Here is a 24750-nt window from a genome sequence, read left to right as displayed (position 1 = left end):
ATTACATCTCTATAATACAGCACAGGCAAGAAGAGGAACAATAACCAGAAACATTAGCCCACAATGTCTCTGTCATACGAGTGTCAATAGCAGCAGTGGTGATATTTATCGGTCTGTGCTCGTATGATGGTGCCAATACAAGTCCCTTGAGTGGTATCTCACCTCTTGAAAAACAACACAGAAAATAAGGGAGTCAGGTCTAGTTCAACTGGTCCCTTTGTCTTTTTAGCATCTCATTTCAGAAACTCCTACAGACTGCTCCCTAACCACCTTCTCTACATTATCCCAGACATTAAGCATCTGAAAAACTGCACAAACCCTGGGCACTGCACAGTCTGGCTTCACCCCTTACTCAGAAATTACCACCAAAGACTGTTTTGACAGCCCTGGAATGATACAGGCATCTGCTCAATTAACGACCGATTTAACAAAGACAGGCAATGTATGTATGTTGAAATTATTTCGCAACCTATGTAGCCAACCGTGGTAATTAGAGGTGCACAACGTACATCGTACACCTTCCAGCCAAACGTACATCTTACAGATTCCCCAACAACCTGCAAATGCGTCATTTCCACAAACATCTACCCTGCAATTGTCTCGCCACTCCGCTTGTGTTTCCCCAACCTGCTCTTTCTTGGTTAAACGAGTGGTCAACTCACGACAAGAAGTCACGAATATCCTCCCTTTTCTTACATCTAACACCCCCATGAGACCACACACCACCTTACTGCATGGGAAAAACTTCATTACCAATCCAATCAACGATCATCAGTAGACTAATTCGCATGTGCCAAATGTACAATAATAACACTGTGTAACACATTTTTTTTGTTCCTGGGTAGTAAGTGTTATTTCCTAATTACTTAAAAGTACAGAAAATGGCTATTATACCCCACAAACTTTGCTTTGGTGACCAGGACAGTGATATTTTTTTATTTACCTATTTTCTAGAACAATCAAAATAGATTCACTGCTGAGTAAACTTGGAGTAACTTTTAGAACATTCTAGAACTGTCCAGTAATATAAATAGTAGTATAAATACAGGGGCCTTAAGCCTACCGTTCAGTTTAGTTCCAGCTGCCCAAGTGGATACATATCTGCAATTTTTTTAGATGGCATCAAGAGGCTGAAAGCATCCGGCAGACGCATTTTGCTATGTCTGCGGCTAATTTATCAAGACAAGAGCGAAAAAGTACTCTGTTAAGATGTGTGAGGCCTACAAGGCATATTTCGGCATGCCTGTAGGGGATCAAGACAAACCCTGGGCACCTCATTTCACCTGCAAACAATGCAAAAACAACTCTGGAAGGTAAGATGGACAATTGTTGCTCAGAATTTTATGTTATAAAAAAAAATTGTAAAAGTTTTTAATTTTAAAATTTTTTCAATTTTCAATGTTATTGAAAAAATATATCATATATGAAAAATGTTCCAAGAATCTGACACATTAATAATTGGTGAAATAAATGTATTTTTGTAGGATGGTACAGAGGGGAAAAGAAAGCCATGAAGTTCGCTATCTTAAGAATTTGGCGGTAACCCACTGACCACTCAAGCAACTGCTACTTCTGCATGGTGGACCCTTCCAAACGTCGGACTGGCAAGAATGCACCTGCTATCACGTATCCGGACCTTCCTTCATCCATCGCCCCGGTGCCACACTGCCATGAGCTTCCCCTACCCACTCCTCCGGAGAGAGAGTGGCCGTCTTTAGAAGAGAGCAGCAAGTCAGAGAGCGAAGAAGACATTGTACATCCAGATGACAATTTCAGAGGTGGAGCTGAGGAGAAAAATTCATACTACCCCAACTAAAAAGACCTCAACGACTTGATCAGAGATTTTGGTCTCACCAAGTCCAATGCCGAGCTTTTGACATCTAGGCTCAAGCAATGGAACTTGTTGGATTAAAGTGTGCAAGTCGCAGATCAGAGGAAGCATCATCAACCTTTTTGCAGCTTCGTCATCCATCAACATGGGCTCTGCTTCTGCCACAATGTGACCAGTGTGTTCGAGGCAATCGGAATCGCCTGTAACCAAAATGAGTGGCGCCTCTTCATTGACAGCTCATCCAGGAGCCTCAAAGCCGTGCTTGCTCCATAATGGTAACAAGTACCCGTCTCTTCTCCTGGCTCACTCGGTGCACCTCAAAGAGGATTACAACAGCATCAAAACCTTGCTGGACGCCTTGAAGTATGATGAGTACGGCTGGGAGGTCATCGGAGACTTCAAAATAGTGGAATTCCTGATGGCTCTCCAAGGCGGTTTTACCAAGTTTCCCTGTTATCTTTGTCTTTGGGACAGCAGGGACACCAAGGCGCACTACCACAGGTGGGACTGGCCACAGTGGACCGAGTTCTCTGTGGGAAGGAACAACGCCAAGTGGGAGCCACTGGTGGACCCCCGGAAGGTGCTGATGCTACTACTGCACATCACATGGGCCTTATGAAGCAAATTGTCAGAGCTGTAGATAAGGAGTCGGCAGCCTTCAAGTACCTTCAAGACTTATTCCCTAAGCTGTTTGAGGCAAAGGTCAAAGCCGGTGTCTTCATCGGACCATAGATAAAGAACATCCTGGAGTGCAATGAATTCCACAAGAAGCTCACTAGTAAGGAGAAAGAGGCTTAGAATAGCTTTGTCGCAGTGATTCGTGGCTTCCTGGGCAATCACAAGGTCGAAAACTATGTGGATCTGGTTCAGACTCTGGTGAAGAACTACGGCACAATGGGCTGTAGGATGTCCCTCTTGATAAATTCAAGGAGAACATAGGAGCGTACTCGGAGGAGCAAGGCGAGCTCTTCCACCGGATATACTGGACTTTGAACGCCGCTACCAAGGACAGGATAACAAGAACATGATGTGGGAGACTACATTTGGGGGCTGATTCATGAAAGTGATTTATAGTATAATCGTAAATCTCGAAAATCTACTCACTTTTAAATATTTTGTAGTCATTTTTGTATTACTTTAGTATAAATATATGTTAATTTTGATTCATATGTTGTTGTTTTCTGACTTTATGTGAACGAAAAGACACATATTCGCCCGTTTTCTCATTGAAATTATGTAAATTTCAAAATATCACTGTCCTGGTCACAAAAGCAAAGTTTGTGGGGAATAATAGCCATTTTCTATACTTTTTAGGCATAAGCAATTACGAAATAACACTTACTACCCAGGAACAGAAATTGTGTTACATAGTGTAATTATCATCACTGCGCTTGTTTATTCAGGCTGGTCTTGCCAAGTTTTGACAGCAAGAGACGATGTTGCGATGTGTACTCCCAATTGAGTAGTTTGCTGATATCTCAGCATTGGGAGGTTTGGCCAATACCAGTTACATAAATTGGCTAAAAAATGAAACTTTTTTTCATCAGGTAAGGCCCACTGAGCTATATAGCTCTTTTTTAGAAGCTACCTGGGCACAAATGATAGCAGCCAAATACTCTAATTGTGTGTTTTAGCTTTCCGTATGTTGAACTTCATTTTCACCGTATGTAGTCAACTTTGTAAACCGGAGGTGATAAGGTATTCAGGATCCTGTTAAGGTGTAAAAGTGCTCTTTGATGCACCCCTATATTTAATTCAGGCATGGAGGGTCAACATTCCACAACATTTCCACTGACCTTCTCTTCTATCTGATGGAGCCGGACCTCCAACGCAGCCGTTCTGCCCTCCCCAGAAACATCCAGGAACTGCATCACCGAGTCCATCCTGGTGTCATCCCAGACCGGAGTTAATGCCAAAATAACAACAACAATGCCACCATGACATATTTCACAACTGTCCAAAACCTCTCACATAGTAATAGGTTACGTATTTTATAACAAACGTTTATCATATTATTTGGTTCTTTCGGTAAAGTCACGTAGAAAAAAATAAATAATAGAATACGACATCTCGATTGCAACACAAGCAATCGTCATCAGGTAGAAAACAAACCTAGTGAACTTAGAAATACAATGCAATACAACACAGAGTCGGCTAACACAACAGTCAGCACCTTACCTTGTTGATTACGTTCTTCCAAAGATTGCTAAATTTGAGAGAGAGACAAAACACAGACACAGAGACACACAGAGAGAAACACAAGCAGAGAGAGACAACACAGAGACAGAGACACAACATAGACACACCGAGACCCAACGCCTCTGTGTCGAGGCCTTAAATAGAAATAGAGGGGGGGGCAGAGAGAGAGGTGGGTCTGCTGGAGCAGAGAAACTAGCATGTCGATGAGGAGAGCTGTGTGGAAATCCACCCCGCGGCACCCGGGGGAGAGAAAGAGCGGTAAACGGGACCCACATTACAACTTGTAAATATCTCAGAACTGGAAAGGGCTAAGCTATTACAATTTACATTAAATATTATTCCGTTGCTCGCCGTTTATATGCAATTAGATGTTACTTATAACAAGGGGTAAGAGAAAGCTGTGGATGAGTACGTTGTAGGAGCTGAAGGATCGTTTGTGGAAGTGAAGAGGAGGGCAGGGGACAGACGAGGGCTGAGAAGATGGCAGCCAGGGTCCCATCGTTAAGGCAAAGCACCACGGGAGGAGGAGGATGCCGTAGGCCAGTGATGGGCAACCCAGACGAGTCGGTGGGTGACATGAGCGTCCCTTCTTCAATTCAGTAGGCCACAAACTTGAAATCGTGTTTGTGTACTCACTTATACAAATGTCACACCGTCGCAGTGTTCAACTTGAGCTTATAGCTCGCCCATCATTGTTGTGACAAAGCATAACACTGCACCATTCTGACTCTGAGCTATAGGCGCTTGCATCTCCCTGTTGTGTGAGAAACAGCAAGCACGGCTAAGCCCAACACAAACGTATGCTACCCAGGAGTGAAAGGGCATTGCAGACACCTTGTACGTAATCCCACCTTCAAACGCTTCACGGAAATTAACTGTGAAAGAGACACACCTCGACCAGGTCACCACGAGGGACTCCACGGGTCGCATCTGACCCGCGGGATGCAGGTTGCCCATTACTGGCGTAGGCTCCATACAACGGCGGTACTATTGAATGTTAAATTGTCCGTGGGGAACTCACTTCTCTGCCGTCGACTTAATCCTCTCCTCCAGTCTCTGGCTCTTCTCGGTGAGCTGGCTCGCCACGTAGCTCTCCCGCATGATGCTCTCCCATGCCAGAAACTCGCGCTCCTCCGACTCACTGAAACCCTTCTCTGGGGGGAACACGTGGAATGAACTCTCATTGCGACTGCCTCGCTCGCAATCCTTGTGTTGCTTTGTAAGATTTTGGGGAAAACAAGGGATGGGTTAACATTTAAAACCTTTCCCAGGGAAATTCTCACCAAATCCTCAAGAATTCTTATGCGGGTCCTTGCTTGGCATGTTATATTAATTTGTAAATGAGTGTTTTTGTTTTAAAGCAGGCGTAATGGAATGGCGATGCTGTAGGTCGGAGGCGAGTCTAGTGAATTCTGTGACTCACCATGTTGGTGGGAGAGAGTCTGCATTAAATTTAAATTATTCTGAGGATTTATAGGACTCACTGCACCACTTAAAATAATAATTTTGCACATTTTTTTTCCAAATTTCCCAATGTAGGCTCTGATCGGAAAAAAGTATTGTAACTTTTGGGCAGCATGGTAGCACAGTGCCAACACTCACTCCTCACAGCAAGAAGCTCCTGGGTTCGATTCCTGGCACGGGTGCCTTTCTGTGTGGAGTTTGTATGTTCTCTCTCCCCCTGTTCTGCATGGGTTTCCTGCCATAGCTAAAAAACAACATACAATGTAACTGGCATTGGCCACATATCCCAATATTGAAAAATGGATGACGCACAGCAGCAAACATCACTCACTACAGAAAATAAAACTTGACCCTCCTGAAAAAGAGTTGAGACTTGGTGAGGATTTCCCGGGGTAAAGCAGGGTAGTGATAATAATAATAATTAAAAATAAAAGTTGCCAAAGTTGCAATACTAGCATTCTCATGTTGTAGGATTGCTACAAGCGAAACACATTATTAATATATATTTACAATAATTTTGTCTATAAAACCATGGAAATGTATTAAAAGGTTATTGTATGCTACAATGCTCGTTCATGAAAAAGTATATGCCGCAGCGATAACTATTACACCAATGTGGAATTGTATACTTTTAACAGTGTCTTTGAAGCAAATTAAGCACAAAAGCAATTTGAACAATAGGATGCAACTGGGCGGAGTATCTGATGCCAAGTTCTTGAGGAAGTATCATGGACAGCGCCAAGCAAGGCCACGATCGCCGACAATTTTTAGAAATTACATGGCACACAGGGAGAGAGAAGCTTTTGTGCAATCGAGATGTACGCGACAGTGGGTAGCCATCACGCGAAGTAAACCAGGGGGAAGGAAGTCTCACTGAAGTCCTCGTGCTTGTGTTGGGGCTTCTTGAGGATGAACCGTCTCACAAATAAGTAGACGTGGCTGAAGACGATGAGCGGCGGTGCCAGGGAGGGCCGGCTGTGGTACTCGTTCACCAACTCGTACCGCTGGAACTTCCAGATGGTGTCCGTGTTGTCCTGCACCAACTGGAAGGTGTAGCTACAACGTGACAAGGACATCCACTCCTGCTCAGGCACTAAACTATTCGTCAGCTGATGACTTACAATAGCCTTTTATGACCAAGATACGTGCTTACCAGTTGCATGTGTGAGCACCATCCCAATTGCTTTGTATATCTCAACTTAATGCATATTATCATTGTCATCACCTACGCTTGTTTACCCAGGAAGCCTCGTTAAGCCTCAAGTTTCCTTTTCAGGAGGGTCCTGTCAAGTTTTACATGGTAGGGGGCGATGTTGCTGCTCCTGTGTGTGATCCCAATTGAGTAATTTGCAGGTAATTTTTCAGAATTTCGATGTTTGGCCAATACCACGTCGAGGAACGGCTCTCTAGTGCTGGTTTGTGTTCTCCAATTTGGCTGCTTGGAAACAACGCGACTTCCTAACGGCAACACAACTTCATCCTAAACTTGCGTTCATACTAAATCATCTTCACGGGCGTTTCCCCGCGCCTCCGATTAGCAGGGTTGGCTACGTACGGTGCGAAAGACATATGTGCATACGTACATCATGCCCTGCAACCCGTGACAGACAGCGAACGGACAGAGCTCAGCGTGGATGTTTAAACACGTGTTGAGTGTTCGAGTTGCTTTACTCGCATCTAAACGAGGTCATCAAAATCACATTTGAGCTGAGCTGATTTATCGTGCACCGCTACTCCCTGCTTTGCTCAGTCTGGGGTCCCGTGAGCTCCTTGGGGCCCTACGCCTTTGCTTAATTTGCTTATGCCTTGCTCCACCACCACTGCTAATAGCCGGTTATCAAATTACTACCCCCACCGTGAACCTAAGAACCTTACGTCCCGTCCCATCTACTGTGCGCCGTTGACATGGATACGCGTGTAACGTGCAGGCTCTCTGCTTCAGCACCAACTGGAAGGGGGTTGATTAAACCCATCATTCATTCGGGGTAGATAAAATGAGAACCGTTCTGTGGCATTAAAAGCGCTTTGACGAAAGCGCTATATAATATCTTAGATGAGATAACGCAATCGGGTGATCATAACTACATCACGCGAGTAGGAACAAGTGGTTGTGCGGCTACCTCCGCGTAACATCACACAGGGCGGGATGTTGCTTTGTTGATTACAATGAGTGGCTTAGCGACTAACACTGTAACATGTATTTTCACTCATTTTTTATTTAATGAATGAATTAATGATTAATTGATTCTACGCGATCTAAACCAAAAACCTATATTATGGATGATATTCGTCGCGAAAGCCTACGTGTTAAACTGAATCAATGATTATTATATAGCGATGTTTCTTCAGAAACGCAACAATCGCGTTATAGGAGAAGAGAATGTATGAGTGTCGTTTAAAAAAAAAAGTCAATTTGGCAGCAGGCAGAGAAACACTTGAGCCAATAAACTGTAGCGTAGTTACTTGAACATGGCGATCAGCAGGTTGAGCAGCAGGATGTTGGCAAACAGCAGGTAGAGGCAGGTGAGCAGGATGGTGAGCCAGTCTACGCCCAGCACCGGACACCTGGGCTGGCTGGTGTTAATGCCGTTGTTCGTGCACGACGTGGTGTCAAACGTGGTACCTGAGAAGTCATCGCTCACAGAGTGAGATTCGCGTTCGAGACACGGCTAACGGACAGCAAAGACGTTCTCTCCCCTCTAACGGCGCTCGCGACCGCTTTTAGAAAGCGTCAAGACATTTGATACATTTTCACATGCGTGCACATTTTTACGTGGATTTGTTGTATTAAATTAAATTAAACACCGCTATATTGTACGGGGTGGAGTGGTGGCGAGGTGTATAGCACACTACACTGTGAACCTGGCCCACCCGAGTTTGTTTCCTGACTGCTTCCTCCCGCGGGCGGAAAGAGACATCTGAACCTGTCCTGCCCCAGCCTCCCTCAATCCACACTGACCAGCACGGTGAAGTATGGTCGAACAACCCCCATGACTATCAGGGGCTGGGGAAGCCTTCATTCAGCAATGCATTGACACAGTGCTGTAAATTATTATTTTATGAATAGTGTAGAAACGAATTGAACTGTTTCGTGAAACCTTCTGTGTATCGTGGAAAATAATGAACACAGTAACAAGAGTTAAATTTATCTCACCCATGACATCCCTAACAATGCTGAGGATGTTTTACTGATGTAAAAATATTGACCATGCAGAGACGGCCAAGTAGCTATCTTGAGGGATGAAGAGAATGCCTCTGATTGGGTGGAATGGCCCCTTCCTTTTGGGAGTTTTGTCCTATTTTGGCTTTTCGGGGGCCATTAGAGATTAATGCTCCCATGCCAAAATCCTCAAACCTGCCAGGCTCACCATGAGCGATGCTTGTTAGTCGACTTCTGACTTGTTTCTGCTAAGTAGGAGCACGACGCAATGACATCAGTTATCCCTCACCCCCTCTGCCCCTTCTGTTTATGCGACCATCTGATGTGATTTAAAGTACACTAAATCCCTGCGTTTTCACTTTCACAAAGTTTTTCTTTTATGGAATGTTTTTAGCTTAACGCGCACCGCACCCGCTATAACGAGAGTCTAGCGTGTGATGGACTACTAGCTATAACGCGAGTCTAGCGCATGTTAGACTACTTTTCTGAACGACATGGGTGTTGGCAGCGTTGTTCGGTGATGCTGAAAGCTGGTACTGCAGTACTAGCGATGTTTTACCCGCCATCTCTCCGTCACTAACTTTATATTTAAATAAATTTGTGTTACACATAGCGTAATTTTAGAAATACTATATCAACACAAAACATGTAAAACGAAACTTGTAAAAAAAATGTACTGTCAAATAAAAACAACAATGGAATGGCACCCCTACCTTCACTGTTATTTCTTACAGGAAAATCGCTCCCCCCACTTAACACATTCACTTTACGCGGCAATTCTCAGGAACGCAACCCCCATGCTAAGCAGGGACTCGCCATATACATGAAAAACTATGGCCTAACTTCTAACCAAAAGGTCACACGCGGCACTGCTCGACGTTGATCATACACTGTTAATGCTCATGGAGCCAGACCGGTCTATACCGAGTTTGTTGGAGGTCATCAGTGACTTTGGCCAGGCCTTAGAGTACAAGCTCAATGCTCGTGAGTCATTAGTTCGGTGGTAATCCCTCTGCATAAATTAGACCAAGGCTGGTGCCCAATCTGATGGAACTAGACATCCATGAAACACATTGGGGTTTGTATTTCTAGTCTCAAAGAGTCTAAATCGGAATAATTAACTCTCCATATCAGTGGAACTCTCTGGAGCTGCATCTCATTGGTCGTTCAAATGTAGTAAAACAAATGACACTGCCCAGAGCCCTGTGTCTATTCGAATTCTTCTGACACGTCTCCAGGCCTTGTTACATCCTTTAGTATCATCATTTATGAAGAATCGTATGACTCGTATTGGCTGTAGATCCCTCCGCATTACTAGATCCTAAAGGGGCTTACGCCTCAGGGATTCCCACAAGCACTTTCTTGCTACTTGAACAGTGTGTTATACAAATTGTACAAATCTGTAGAATCTCTCAAGAGGGATGGACGGACCTCTGGTCATTGGCTGGGCTGCTCCATTCCCATTCCAAAGATTGGCCTAAATCTCCACATCTTCTCTGGACTCCTTTGCAGTAGCCCTCGTCCAAACTGGGCCAGAGGAGAAGGCATCATATCCAGGAAGCCACTTGTAGCAATGCACATTTAAATAATTTAGACTTAAATGTTTTTTCTCTGGAACTGCTTCTTGTGTTTAGTTTGTTGTCCTGCACTTGCACCAACCGATTACCGCGGTTGGGTACGTGCAGTGTGAAAGAAGTTATACAACATACAACGTGGATGCTGCACGTACTGTCAACCCTGGTGGGGAACTGTCCGAAGATGAGCAAGTAGGGCTGATAGACGACTCCACGAAAGATCCAATCCAGCCGCTGCTCGTTGAGGATGAGAATCCCCTGAGTGGCCACTCCGTAGGCCACCACCCACACGCCCAGCAGGAACAGGAAGAAGAAGATATCCTTTACCTAAGGTGGGATGTTTAATACGAAACAAAAAACACCCAGATGCAAATAATTCGAGGCTTTTCCATGTTCTTTTTGAAACGTTCCATCCTTGTACTACTACAACCCTTGTTTACCCAGCCTCACTGATTTACTCTTTTTCAGGAGGGTCCTACCAATTTTTTCACATAGGGTGCGATGTTGTTATTGCCTAATCTCAATCAAGTATTTTTTCAGCATTGGGGTGTTTTAGCCAACACCAGTTACATTGTCAGTGGCGTTTTTAGCAATGGGAGGATACTGGCAAACCCGAAGGAAACCCATGGCGAAAAGGGAGAGAACATACAAACTGCACATAGGAATGACAACCGTGTCAGGAATAGAACCCAGGTTCTTCTTGCTGTGGAGGCACAAGTGTCACCACTGCACCAACTACCCCGCTGCGCTGTCTGCAGGAAATTATGTAATAACTAAACAAAAAGGTAGCAGAGTGGGGATAAAGATAAATATGAACAAAAACAAACGCCATGTGCAATGAGTTATCTACACAAATGAAAAACAACTGTTGGAGCGATACGTCAGGAAATCTCAACCGATAATTATATCTACTGTTGAAAACAAGCTGAGATCAAAATTATACAAATGAAGAGGTGAGCGAGAGCACGATGGAGTGCTTTTGGAAAATTTAATCTGATAACGAAAAGTATAAATTGTGCATGCGCACATATGGCGCATTTATTTGATTTTGATCAACCATTCCGTTCATGAGTAACATGAATGGGCACCACGGTGGCAATATATTAACTACCTCACCTCGTATACAGGAGTACATAGGTTCGATCGTTAGAGACCTGTATATTTGGAGTTTGCATGTTCTCCCTGTGGTCTGGTGGATTTTTCTCCAGGTGTTTAGATTATTTGGCTGCAATAAATATCCACATGATGAGCCCCTTTGTTGAGCTATCGTTTGTTGTCAGGTCGCTTCTGAAAAAGAGCTACATAGCTCAGTGGGCCTGACCTGGTAAAATAAAATAAAATGTTTTGTTTTAGTTTAGTTTAACCGGCCTAGTACTGCACCCACCATGCGTTTGACAATGATGATCTTCGGCCCTAGGGTTTTGTTGACGGTGAAGATGTGCATCAAGCGGAGACAGAAGACCATGTAATCCACACAGAGCACGGAGCGGCCAGCCTGGAATGTCGATTCGTTTATGCTGTTCGGGATGAGCCTGTAACACCAATACATGTGCCATGGCTAAGGTATACAGGTCGAGCTCATTGAGTACAATTTGATTAATTATCAATTTCCCTGATCATTTATGTGCTGGAAACTCAAAATAAACGGTTTAAAACTCGGCACTAAGAGAGATGGTTGCAAGGTATAAAAACCATTCTGCCAATGGTTGCTGTGACGGGAATTATTTGGAGTCATTCTTTGGAGGTATCGGGTTTTTGAATCGATTATCTTGGGCATGAGTGATTATGTGCAGTGAGAATGTTCTACACAAGAAACTCCTAGCTGCCTGTGTATAAGGCAAGACATGAAACCATCGTAATTGGTGCATCGTTAAACGACACAGATTTGACCGGATCATTACACGGCCTAACCCCAAAAATTAATTACGAATCAAACATTGGCTCTGAAAACTTGCGTGCTAAAATCTCTTTGATGAAAAAAGAATAGGCTTTACCCTTTCCGACAATAATATGGGAGATGTTAAGATGTTCAACTACTAAATAAACACACCTATTGCAAGGCATCATGCCTGCATTAACCACACATCATGCTTGTGATAAAACATGCCAAAAAAGTGCTTTAATAATAATGTATGCATTGTCTTTGAAACTGATTGGCCTACACCAGGGACAGGCTCCTTTATGGCCTTTTCTCACCAGTGTTAGACTGGAGAACAACGCCAAAAGGCGAACAGCTGCAATTTTTTCCGGAAAGGGTAAAGCCTATTATTTTTCATCATTTTCATACCGGCAAAAAGGGTCTCATGGATAAAAAAGTATTTCTGTTATGTGCCATTCAAAACAAACTCAAGTGATAAAATACTGTTTGACAGATAAAGAGCAAACCAAGAAACATATCACGTTATCACGAACGTTTCAGATAAGCGGTGGCCAATGAGAGGTTTAAAACACCATATATGCACGGGAAGATAAAAACTCCCCTGGTGCACACATTTTTGGTGACCTTAAAAAATTGTAATCGGCCCCGCAATCGACTTAGGTCGCTCTTCCCTGCACAATAAGAGCATAAATGTGTCCGCATCGTAAGTTTAATTGTACAGAGTAAGCCGCACACGTTGTTGGTTCGTCCCACCTGCATATGACTCCGATTGTAAAGAGAAGTAAGGCCAGCATGTCGATACGGTTCCAGATGTCTTTGATGTAGCGGACTGCAGCCTTCCATTGCCCTGCTTTCTCTGGGTCAGTGAAAACCTGCAGAGCAAGAGCAACGTCACACGACAGCTGTGGAAAGCTGTGGACAGCTGTGGAACGTCATGGCAATGCAGTGTATGGCTGCCCCAGTACGTCAGGGTGGGCAACATTAATGTGAATGATAGGATACACATCTAATACAGCCATCTTATGTTATATTTTGTATCATGCTTCTTTATCCAGCAAGGTCGAACCGAGTGTCAAGACTATATTTCAGGAGGGTCCTGCCAAGTTTTTGCAGTAGGGGAGATGTTTCTGTGTGTAATCCCAATCAGGTAATTGTTCAACTTTGGGATGTTTTGGTATTTTTTACGGTTTTTTGAGCTATAGGATGGAAACCGAAGATCCTGGAGAAAACCCATGCAGAACAGGGGGAGAGAGCAGATACAAACTCTTCACAGAAAGGCGCCTGAGTCTGGAATCGAACCCAGGAACTTCTTGTTGTGAGGCACAAGTGTTACCACTGTGCCACCACCCTGACATCCCTTGTGTAAATGAAGCTGTAATGTACATTTCGATTTAAAGATTTGAAGCTTTCGTGACTGCAGGGATTCATATTCTTGGTTTTTTTGGTAAAGTCACGTAGAAGGGAAATAATAAAATAATATAAATATAAAACAATAAAAATTCTCACGTTTAGATTTACAGTTTAGATTTACAGTATCACCGACTATTTAGAGGGTGAAACTGCAATTTATATGACGATAAATGTAGATTTATTAAAAACTAAAATTTCGGCGGCCTACGCCCATCTTATTCTGACTCCTACGGAGGACTACTCAGAGGTTCGCTCCTCGCCTGTCGCCCCCACTGATGTCCTCTTCTCTTACGCACCCCCCAAATGTGTGCAGATACTACTGACTATTGTATGTTTGGTGTGTCGGCGGCATGTATGCCTACAAAATAAAAAAAACATTTGGGGTTGGGGGAGTGAATTATTTTTTTGGGGGGCGGCAGTTGACAATTTTTGTAAACCTGTTGGATTATTTTAGATTCAAGCCTTCTGAAAGGCTCTTATAGTTTAGTTGACGGACAAATGGACACATGGAAAATGGCTTTTATAATAGATAGGTGACCTTTATTTAGAACCAAAAAGAGCCCACCCTGAGACCAAAGGTCCCCCAACAACTCACAAACAATAACAGATCACGACATAGTGTGGGATATACTTATGCTACAGAAATTATGCTGACGTAAACCAAGGTGGGATGCACGCCAACCTAAGGGGTACAAGCGCCGCGCGTAATCGTCACCTGACGCAGCTCCTCCAGGATGAGCGACAGGACCCAAGCGTAGAGGAGGTACTCGGGCCAATCGGGCGTATACTGGAAGTCCATGATGATCACGTAGGCGAAGAGCCATAGGAAGATGAAGTAAGACACCACGTTGGCCCAGAAGACTGTGATGGGCGCCGTCCAAAAGTTCCGCCAACGCTGGAACACCGTGATAGTCAGAGAGCGCTTGCTCGCCACATTCTTTATGGATGCTGTGGGCAATGACCTGTTCAACAAAGAAACATCGACACACACAAAGACAAAGATCCCCCATAGAGCCTGAAGAGACTATTTGAGCAAGTGCTGTTAGCTAGTAGCATTTATGAAGGCCGGCATGGCACACGAGGGGATGGGTGGCCAACACCATGCCTGGCCGCCTTTGTCTCCCCAGTGGCGATGTTTACATATGGCACCAGGTACTCATTTGAGGCTTAGTCGACCTAGGGGAGGCCCAGGACCAGTTCAGATAATCGTCACTGGTGTTGGCCATGAGCGGGAATCGAACTCGGGTGGCTGGGTTTGTAGCGCAGTGTACTAAACGCTACACAACCGCTCCTCTCATACAGACACACAGACAGACGGACAGACAGACGGACAGACAGACGGACAGACAGACGGACCGGTGACCTTTACAGTGACCGTTTCCCACGGCTAGGTGCCGATTACAGGTGCTATAATTGATATCGTACACCGTGCGATATAGTGTACTGCAGTAAGCAATGCGATTTTATACCAATTTTAACTCTTAAAATATAACTCGTAATCTTATTATTTTAACAATAGTACATGCTATACTGATGCCATTGTTAAGGGTTTGGTGACACAACAAGGTTGGCATGTAGTAGCAATGCTCCGGGTCGTCCATTATTATCGTTTTCCTACGCTCCCACTAAATGCACAACATTGTGTGTGAGAGTAAATGGATGCAAGTTATGAAAATGATCTACACATAATTTGCTTATATACAGTTACGGTAATCTTGATTTGAAGCTTTCGTGACTGCAGGAATCTATACTCTTTGGTTCTTTCGGTAAAGTGACGTAGGTAGAAAAAGAATAATATATCACGACCTTTCGATCGCAACACAAGCGGTCGTCCTCAGGCAGAAAAAATGTATCCAGCAGTGGAACTGCTGAACCAGCGAGATAGCTGTTACAACAAGGTTATATATGTGGTGATGGGAAAGCAAGCGGGGTCTCAGCTGGAATGGAATTCCATCCCCGAACGCAAGCACGCCAGTTGTGTTAATGAGAGAAATTAGGGAGAGAGATTAGCATGAAATGAGCTTCCATCGCCGCATAAGAGTATCATCTCAACAGCAGTGTCCCATTAACAAAACTGACGTGCTTGCGTCCGGGGATGGAATTCCTTTCCAGCTCAGACCCCGTTGCTTTCCCATCGCCACATATATGACCTTGTTTTAACAGCTCTCTCACTGGTTCAGCAGTTCCACTGTTGGATTGTTTTTTTCCGCCTGAAGACTGCCGCTTGTATTGCGATCGAAACGTCGTGATAAATTATTTTTTATAAATTCTACCTACGTGACCGAAAGAACCAAAGAGTATTTACGGTAATAATACCCACAAGCTGTACACCTGAGACAGAAGACATTAAACACAATTGAGAAAGTAAATCCGTGAGGAAAAACATTAGATTCTTGAATCTATTTTTCTTCCCAATTCATAAAAATATAAAAAGATTGTAATCACTGTGAGGTGGGGGTGGGATGTGTGGGAGTCATGACGTGCCGGGCGGTGGCGGCTGTTCACGTGGCCTGTAATCCAGCACTGTATGTATGTAGGTTGAACTTCTTTCGCTCTGTACATATCCAACCATGCTCATCGGAGGTGCACTGGAGGCCAGGGTTGGTGGATTGCACACATTTCGTGAAACATCCTGCCCGTGGACCATAACGGTCGCCATACCCTGGCTTGCCAGGAGATGGCAGGGCAGCAAGTGGATTAATTTCCATCGGTTTCTATTTGTGTAGGGGATGGAGTTTTGCCCTCTGCGTATGCGTGGGTTTTCTCTGGGTGCTCCGGTTTCCTCTCTTGTGTTTAAACGCTCATTAAATTGGCTGAAAACATCTTCATATACAGAGGACTGCAGAGCTTGGGTAATTGTTGGTAGTTTGGCTGCTGCCGTCCCACTCGTCCGTGGTTCCTCATGCCTCCAGGTCGTTATCTCTCTTCGGGAGTGAGCTAATACGATCCGATTTACAAGCCTACGTTATAAATGGTTATTGTACAACAGAGCATAATCATTTCCGATGGACTTACAGGTTGTGTTTCCCAGTTTCCTCGTCCGAGATCGGCTGTGCTCTGTTCCACGCGGAGCTCACTTGGGAAATCCGAATTTTCTGCATCTCTTGCTCCTCACTGCACAGCACAAGGGAGATACGGCCATGGGAAGTGCACACACTCATTCTCTCACGACATCTGTCTGATAATCACTTTTCATTCATGCTTCACGAAAGCATATTCTTATGGTTAAATAACAAGTAGTTCACTGAACATGTTCACATGGCAGACTTTAATGAACTTTAAGAGTTTTCCCTCAAGAGAAAACCTTTGGTCCATTACACAGTACTGTACATGACATTAGTTGAGATTTGCTTAATTAAAGTTTAATTTCTGTATGGAATAAATCTTAAGTTCAAATGTCCAAGTGTTGCACCATATTTGGACAAGCGTGACATGGCGAGCCTCCACTGGCAGCCCTCAATCAATTTTGCTATGGCAGGGGCCAAGATCTCTGTAGAAAAACCGCAATATATGAGCGATGTATTTCAATGTAAGCAACGACAGCAGTCAGCAGAATTACATCATCAGTGAATTCCACGTGAGGGAGGGGATGACCGTGTTGACTCTGGCAGTGGCCTGGCATGGAGGTCCAGGGAAGAACTGATGATATCAATAACCGCATTGCCTAAGACAGGTGTACAGTCTACACTAGACAGTATAAAGTACTGTAATACTGCTGCTGTATTAATTTATTGCTGTTATTTATCCCAAACCCTCTTGTTTAGCAAATAGTTTTCCAATTGTGCTATCGGCACGAGGCCATGTGCGTGCGTTCCTAGCTCTGGGAGAGCAGTGCATCACATCTTAACTGTAACTGAGAGAGGTCTGCAGAAGGTGATGTCGTAGAACTACTTCTGAGGATCCTTCAATCGATCATTTGGGTACTGCATCCTCGCATGTGCGTTGCCATGGAGATATTGCATGGTAACCAAGTCGTTTCCTTGTTTCACAGAACCAGAATTTTTCACAAATTAAATAAAATTCTATATATTTAGAGAACCAAAAAATGCCTGTACAAAAGTTTCAAAAAGATGTCACTAAACTTATTCATTAGTAAACTTTTTTCATCCAGGAAAGTATCACTGAGTCTTAAGACTTTTTTTTCAGGAGGGTCCTGCTAAATTTTAGCAATAGTGGGTAATGTTGCTGCTGTGTGTCATCCCAATTGAATAATTTGCAAGCAATTTTTCAGAATTGGGATGTTTGGCCAATACCAGTTATACTCTTTGGTTCTTTCGGTAAAGTCACGTAGGTAAAGTCACCTACGTGACTTTACCTACGTAATAAAGTCACATAGGTTACCTACATGATGAAGTCCGAAAGAACCAAAGAGTATGAATTCCTGCAGTCATGAAAGCTTAAAATCAATACCAGTTATGTTGTACAGGCAGTCCCCACTTTTACGACGTTACAATACGTTCCTGGAAACCCGTTGTAAATTGGAATGTCGTAAATTGGACCCTATTTTAACATATATGTAGTGACATCAGGGATGTCACTGTATGGTGCCGGCCCGGTAGGGCCGTGCTGTTCGATGTTCCTACATCATGGACAGCACCGTGTGGGTGGCTGTGTGTAATACCAGCCCTAGCAGGGCTTGGTGAGCACTGGTATAGTGCGGGCACCATACACAGCATGTGGTGGGGGCTCCCACGAGGGGGAGTGCGTGAGTGTCAGCCCAGGGGTAGGGTTGCCCCGGGCCATGGCACTCTGGTTGACCCCGTAGACACGTGATCCCGAGTGTTCACACAAGGGGCCCCAGGTGGGGGGGCTAGTGGGTGATCACGTGTCCAGGGAGAGCTCTTGAGAAGGATCGAGAGGGAACGAGAAGGCTCCGGAAGGCGGGCGGAACCGAGGGCGGAGCGGCCCCGACTGTAGGGGGATATAAGGCGGGTCCCTGAGAGGGACCGGGGTCGCTGCATTCTACAAGCTGGAAGCTCAACATCTAGAAGCGGAAAGCTCTATGTCTCAAGCTAAAGCTCTTCATCCTACGAGGCAACCACATGGTCGGAGACCCGAGTGAGAGCCCGACCCTTCGTAGCAGTAACCCCTCTGTATAGTGTAGTTAGCTGGATGGTCCCCACCCTAAGCTGTATCTGGTAAAGGGGCAGTTACCCCTTTGTGTTACGGTGTTACAATAAATGTGTTGCCTCTAGAAGGAACAACGTCTGCGACTCAGTTGGACTCACTACATATATATTCAAGGGTTTAGTAGATACAAATCCACGAAAACACTTCAGAATAAAAAAAAGCTCCACTCCAACGTCAAAAACCAGACTGACTCTGTTCGAATGTGTTTGGAGTCGTGTTGGAAGATGCAGCTTGAATCAAGTTTCTGCGTCGTAGATTGATCCATGGTGACATTAAATAAACGTCGTAAATGTGGATAGTTGTAAACCTGAGACCGCCTGTATTGAGCGTTTTTTTCAGTTCTGGGAGAAAACTGGAGAACCCTGAAGAAACCCATGCAGAACAGGGGGAGAACACAGAAGACGCCAGTTGTAAATCCAACACAGGCATTTCTTACTGTGAAACACGTGTTACCACTGCACCACCCTGCTGCCACTGTAGGTGTACATGTGTGGGCACTGGCAGTTGTTGTTGCACTGGCTAAAGTACCTGCTTGGGTATTTTGTACCATGGGACACTCCACTCCCACAACTCCCAATTGGTGATAGTGCAGTTGTAGAGAGAGTGGAGAGTTTTCCATATCTGGGCAGTGTGCTCATGACCGGCTCCGGTTTAACAGCAGAGGTCTCACTCCGAATCAGTCGAGCGACATTATGTTTTCATCGGTTGCGTAATGCTGTGTGAAAGCTACCTGGTCTGTCGCTCCACACGAAGCTTCAGGTCTTCTTGGCCACAGTCATTCCCTCCCTTCTCTATGCTTGCAAAACGTGGACCCCGCTATTGGAACATCTTCGCTGGTTAGAAACATTTAGGCTGGCCTGCCTACGATCCATCCTGGGTTTAACCAGACTGGATTGTGTGAGGAGCTCACAAATCCTTGAAAAGTCCCATCATTGAGCTCCTCCGGCAGGCAAGGCTGCATTGACTGGGTCATGTAGCCTGCATGCCCAGCCACCGCATTCCTAAACAGCTTTTGTTCGGCCGGAGAGAGGGGGCTAAACGGGCACAGCACAGGCTAGAGAAGAGATGGAGTGATGGAGGAGGATGTGGAGCTGAGTTGACTTGCCGATGACCGGTACCAGCGGTGTCAAGATCGGCCTCTGTGGAGGAGGCTCGTGGTGACGTCACCGCCATTTAGTGGCGAATGGTGGTTGTTGTTGCACTGGCTAAAGTACCCACCTGAATGTGATGATACGAGTGTAGATGAGCAATGGGAAGATAATGCACAGAATGACTCTCCAGGTCTTCAGGTCCACAGACATGCCACCCCACCAGATCTGGGTAAGCAGGGCCTGAGAAAGAGATACAATCAGTGCACTCCCACCACACTCATGCACACGTCCACGCACGTCCACACGCACGCGTGTTTGCCACAAAGTAAATGCGTGTTTTAGACGTGGAGGGTGATCGGAGAGTCTGTGGCCCCCATTCCATCACAGTGGTATCGCAATCGGAGGTGAGCCAGAGCACGTTGGAGTGCTTTTGAAAAATGTAAATCTGATAATACAAAGCATGAATTTTAAATGCGTGCATATGGTGCATGTTTTCGATTTTAATCAACCGTTGATTATTTAAAATGAATGTGAATGGGCGCGACAGTGGTGAGGCGTTAACTACCTCGCCTGGTATACAGGAGTACGTGGGTTTGATCCCGAACCTGACGCCTGTATATTTGGAATTTGCATGTTCTCTCCGTGGTCATGTGGATTTTTCTCTAGGTTCTCCGATTTTTCTCTCCACATTCAAAAATGTTTGTTAAGAGTATTTGGCTGCTATAAGTTTCCACATGATAAACCACTTCGTTGAGCTATCATTTGTGGACAGGTTGCTTCTGAAAAAGAGCTGTATAGCTCAGTGGGCCTTACCTGGTAAAATAAAAAAGTTTTAAATGGCCCCGTTAAGTTCACTCTCTTTAGCAGTAGGCCACTGTTGTTATGGTGGCCCACCACACAGCAGCTTAACTCCCGCCCCCCAAATCGAGAGGAGCTGGAGCCATGCCTGAAAACGCATGTTGCATAATTGATTTTGGATGCGGCCGGTCATAGCTATCGGAGCCCTCCAGAGAAGGAAATTATTGGAGTGCACGGCGGCCGACTCCCTTGTCCCGTGACGATTGCTCAGTGCGTGGTGCTGGGTACCTGCACTCCACTGTGGGAGAAGAAGCTCTTGTTGTTGGCGTGGTAGGCCATGCTGAGGCACGTCGCGCCGCCCCACGAGTGGAGCTGGCGAATCAGCAGCTTCTGTGCCCGCAGCTCATCGTCCTTGTAGCACTCGTCCAACAATCCTGCTCGGCCGCCGCAGCCGCCATCACAAACGCCACACATGCGTGTCGAGCACATGGCACGCGAGTCAACGCCGTTTGGTTTAATTTTCAAAGCAGCGTCTGATTGTGGGATGATCTTAGCCAGCGGGAGTGCACTGGGACACGGATGCAATGGCTGTGGCTATAGCGCAAGATTCGTGCACTTGATTAAGAGAGAGACGCGCGGTATTGTACCACGCACATGTTCCCTGTGCTCTGCAAGACAACCGAGTTGCCCGTGTGCTTTACAAAAGGCACCACCAGAGAATAAAAAAGTCAGATCTTATAATCTTTATTTATCTTTATTTATCATGGAGAAATCGGATGAGCTATCAAATTATTTTTCACCCAAAACTGATTTTGTGTTTCCTTCCCCGTACCTCCCATGAGCACGGTTGGCTACGTACTGTGTGAAAGAAGTTCAAAATACATGCATACGATATATCTAACGGGGCGGCCACGTTTTCTCAACACTTTGAGTTGGTGGTCTCAATGATAAAACGGTGTGAGATCCGGCGCACCAATGGCGAGCTGCTCGTAGTTGTCAGCCTGAGCCAGCATGTCGCTTGTCCGGTCCGAGTCGTCCTCCTCCTGCACCATGGCCTTCAGCAGCTTGCTCGCCATCAATGCCGCAGCCATGCAGTCCTTGCCCTGCCGGAAATAACACCACTGCTTGTCAGGGCACCATAATCTCGACCACCAACTCAAAATAACTGCATGTGCGGCCATTTTGTCATTTTACCCGCCGTCAACATTTCTCTGCTTCTAAATGTCATGCGAGTGATTAATTGATTTACTTTAGGTACAATAAAGGCTTCAGTAATCACGCATTGGTCTATCACTCATGTGCAAAAGGTAACTTTAGTTGTAATATTTTTTTTATATGTAAATGATGAGCCAATCCATTATGGTAGAAAAACATAATGCAGCTACAAACAGATTTAACAACACACAGATGTGTGCAGCGCTGCCTGTTCAAAGTTCGCAGCCTTATCCATATATGGCAGCAGCGAAAATGCATGTCTGTACAGTACTGATGAGTTTAAATAAGGATGAAACCGGGCTACAGTTGCGTCTTTGTTTCACCGCTGCTCACTGGGATGGCCACACTTCCGCAGCTTTCTGAGATGGTGGTCTAAATGACAAAATCGAAACAGACAGATCTATCCATCTGTTGGTGTAGACAAGGCTGATGGCTTATGGACACACCATGCTGCAGACCTGTGTGTGTTGTTAAACCATTTTTTTTGTGGAGCATATTCTCTAATGCCTATAGAATCACCACCTTCAGGTTTTTCACACCAGCTCCACTCACTGTGTTGCAAGTAACTGTGCTGCACAGACACAAAAGCCAGATGGCAGTGCTGGCTATGCACGCTTGTAATCCAGCACTGTGGAGGCAGCGGCAAGGGTTGGTGGATCACCAGACAATTGTTGTTAAACTCCCTTCCCGTGCTGATCGAAATGTCATGCCCTGACTTGCCAGAAGATAATACAGAAAGTAGACTAATCACCATTTGTACGGGGATCGATCGTTGTATCCCTTGTGACCGTGGGTTTTCTCCGGGTGCTCCAATTTCCTCCCACTTGTATAATAAACACAACTGATCAATAATTGGCTGAAAACATCTTTTAAAAAAAAACAAGCTCTCTTGGATAATTAAGTATATTATTATTTTTACAATGACGTGTTGTTATGGCAATTATCGTATTCCTGCTGTTCCCCACTTCATAATTGCTCATCGCGTGCATTGTACATTTTTTATGATGTTAATTGATCAAAACTTTCTCACACACAATGCCAAGGAATGACATATCATTTATCTGTGATGGAAATGTTGCAATTGAGCTTACATAATTTCTGTTCAAGAAGGCACACTTTTATTTTAGGGGTGCCACGGTGGTGATATTTTATCTTTCTCGTCTGGTTTGCAGGACATTGGGGGTTCGATGCTGACCCTGACATCTGTATATTTAGAGTTTGCATGTTCTCTCCATGGTCACGTGGATTTTTTTCTCCAGGTACTCTGGTTTTTCCCTCCACATTTAGAAACATGCATTTAGACTATTTAGATGATTTTGCTGCTATAAATATCCAAAAGGCAAGCCACTTTGTTGAGCTATCATTTGTGGCCAGGTCGCTTTTGAACAATAAGTTACAACCTTAGTGCGCTTTGTCTGGTAGGATGGGGATGGTTTAGTTGTATTTGTATGTGTTTGGGTGATTTGTTTACCTTTCTTGTACTTTGCACTCCTATCGTGTTTTGTATTGTTTGTTGTTGTAAGGTTCTTACCTGCCCCGACTGGACATCTGTGAAAATTAGATTAATAGCGCATCGGATTCCTCCAATATAAATGAATATTCTGATTCAATGCATGCCATTATCTGTAAAATTGTTGTTGGCTAAAGGGCCCTCCATAAATGACGTCACGCAATTTTTGACCCCCCCCCCTCCCCCCCTTTGTCACACGGCATCACAAAAAGTCAGACCCCCCTCAAATATGATGCCACAAAGCTCTGCCCCCCCACCCCCCAAAACCATATTTCCATTTTGAAAATAAAACATGCTTCAAATCACTTTAAACCATTATTGTAGTGCGTATTTTACGTGGCGCTGCACTCTGATGTTGTAGGAGAAAACATGTATTAAAAAGAAGGCGTTTGAAAGCCGAAATTTAGCATAAAATGAACTTGAAAATATGAATCGTCTAACTAAAACTACAGATGTTCATAATATGATATTGAAATTCTCTGAGAATTATTAAATATTAAAAGTAATTATAACTATAAAAAATACTTGAAACTTTGTAGTAGAACGAAGCAAAATGGAGAGTACAATTATAACAATCACATATTCATTCCACAGAATGAAAAGACCTGGTAGAATAATTAAAATTAAAATGTTTAATAACAATAATTCAAAAAAAATTACAAAATGTATGCTTCTCCATTCTGCCATGGAGAAGCAAAATGCTCCTTCATGGAATAAATAAAAGGTGACCTTAGTAAATTTAAATAATCAAATAGTTAATAATGAAACTTAATCAAAATGAGTGTTGTTATAACAATTATATTCAATTAAGTAGAACGTGTTGTTTATATTTATTTAAAGTTGCGCATTTTGATGTGACGTCACATTTCTCAAACCCCCACCTCCTCCCGTCGTCACACATCGTCACAAATGTCTGACCCCCCTCCCCCCCTAGGTGCGTGACGTCATTTATGGACGGCTCCTAACCGATACACGGACGATACACATTTGGCTCTCACCTGACTCCAAAAGAAGTTGGCGAGCTCCCTGCGATTCAGCAGCACTGCCCAGATGAAGAGGTCACGCTCAGGGTCAGGGCAGTACAGCTGCCCTTCATTGTATGTTTGTCCTTTGAACTCCGATGACGTCCCACCCTGCCAAACACACGCATTCACATCAGACGCTGCTGTTACCCCATACCCTGTGGGGTTAATCATCTGTGCTACATTCGAGTATGATTAATTATTACTGCGCTCGTTTACTCAGGCACGCCTCACTGAGTCTCAAGACTTTTTTCAGGAGGGTCCTGCCAAGTTTTTCGCAGATGGGGACGATGTTGCTGTATGTAATTGACGAATTCCCATTGGAGTAATTTGCAGGGAAATGTTCATCCAGTTGGATGTTTTGGCCGACACCAGTTTACAACACACACATCACAAGCCACATATGGACACCTTTTAATGTACATCTGTGACAAAGCGCTTGACAGCTCATCGGATTCCTCCAGTCG

General features: G+C 44.5%; 1 protein-coding gene across 1 annotated transcript in view; it reads right to left on the bottom strand.

The window, feature by feature from the left end:
* The window catches only part of TRPM2 (transient receptor potential cation channel subfamily M member 2), a 54231-nt gene that overhangs the window by 6077 nt on the left and 23404 nt on the right, over window positions 1–24750 (bottom strand). The window contains exons 13-25 of the mRNA XM_061556831.1: window positions 24260–24394; window positions 21510–21639; window positions 20825–20970; window positions 19866–19978; window positions 16533–16631; window positions 14233–14479; window positions 12861–12979; window positions 11613–11760; window positions 10384–10555; window positions 7958–8117; window positions 6369–6550; window positions 5052–5184; window positions 3628–3715 (exon numbers count right to left, since the gene is read on the bottom strand). Of these exons, the coding sequence (XP_061412815.1) occupies window positions 3628–3715; window positions 5052–5184; window positions 6369–6550; window positions 7958–8117; window positions 10384–10555; window positions 11613–11760; window positions 12861–12979; window positions 14233–14479; window positions 16533–16631; window positions 19866–19978; window positions 20825–20970; window positions 21510–21639; window positions 24260–24394 (1872 nt within the window). The remainder of the gene's footprint in view (window positions 1–3627; window positions 3716–5051; window positions 5185–6368; window positions 6551–7957; window positions 8118–10383; window positions 10556–11612; window positions 11761–12860; window positions 12980–14232; window positions 14480–16532; window positions 16632–19865; window positions 19979–20824; window positions 20971–21509; window positions 21640–24259; window positions 24395–24750) is intronic.

The sequence above is a fragment of the Lethenteron reissneri genome, chromosome 23 (genome assembly GCF_015708825.2).
Source record: "Lethenteron reissneri isolate LAM-NWPU_2019-01 chromosome 23, ASM1570882v1, whole genome shotgun sequence".
Classification (NCBI taxonomy): domain Eukaryota; kingdom Metazoa; phylum Chordata; class Hyperoartia; order Petromyzontiformes; family Petromyzontidae; genus Lethenteron; species Lethenteron reissneri.
This window is presented reverse-complemented; position numbering and strand designations above follow the sequence as displayed.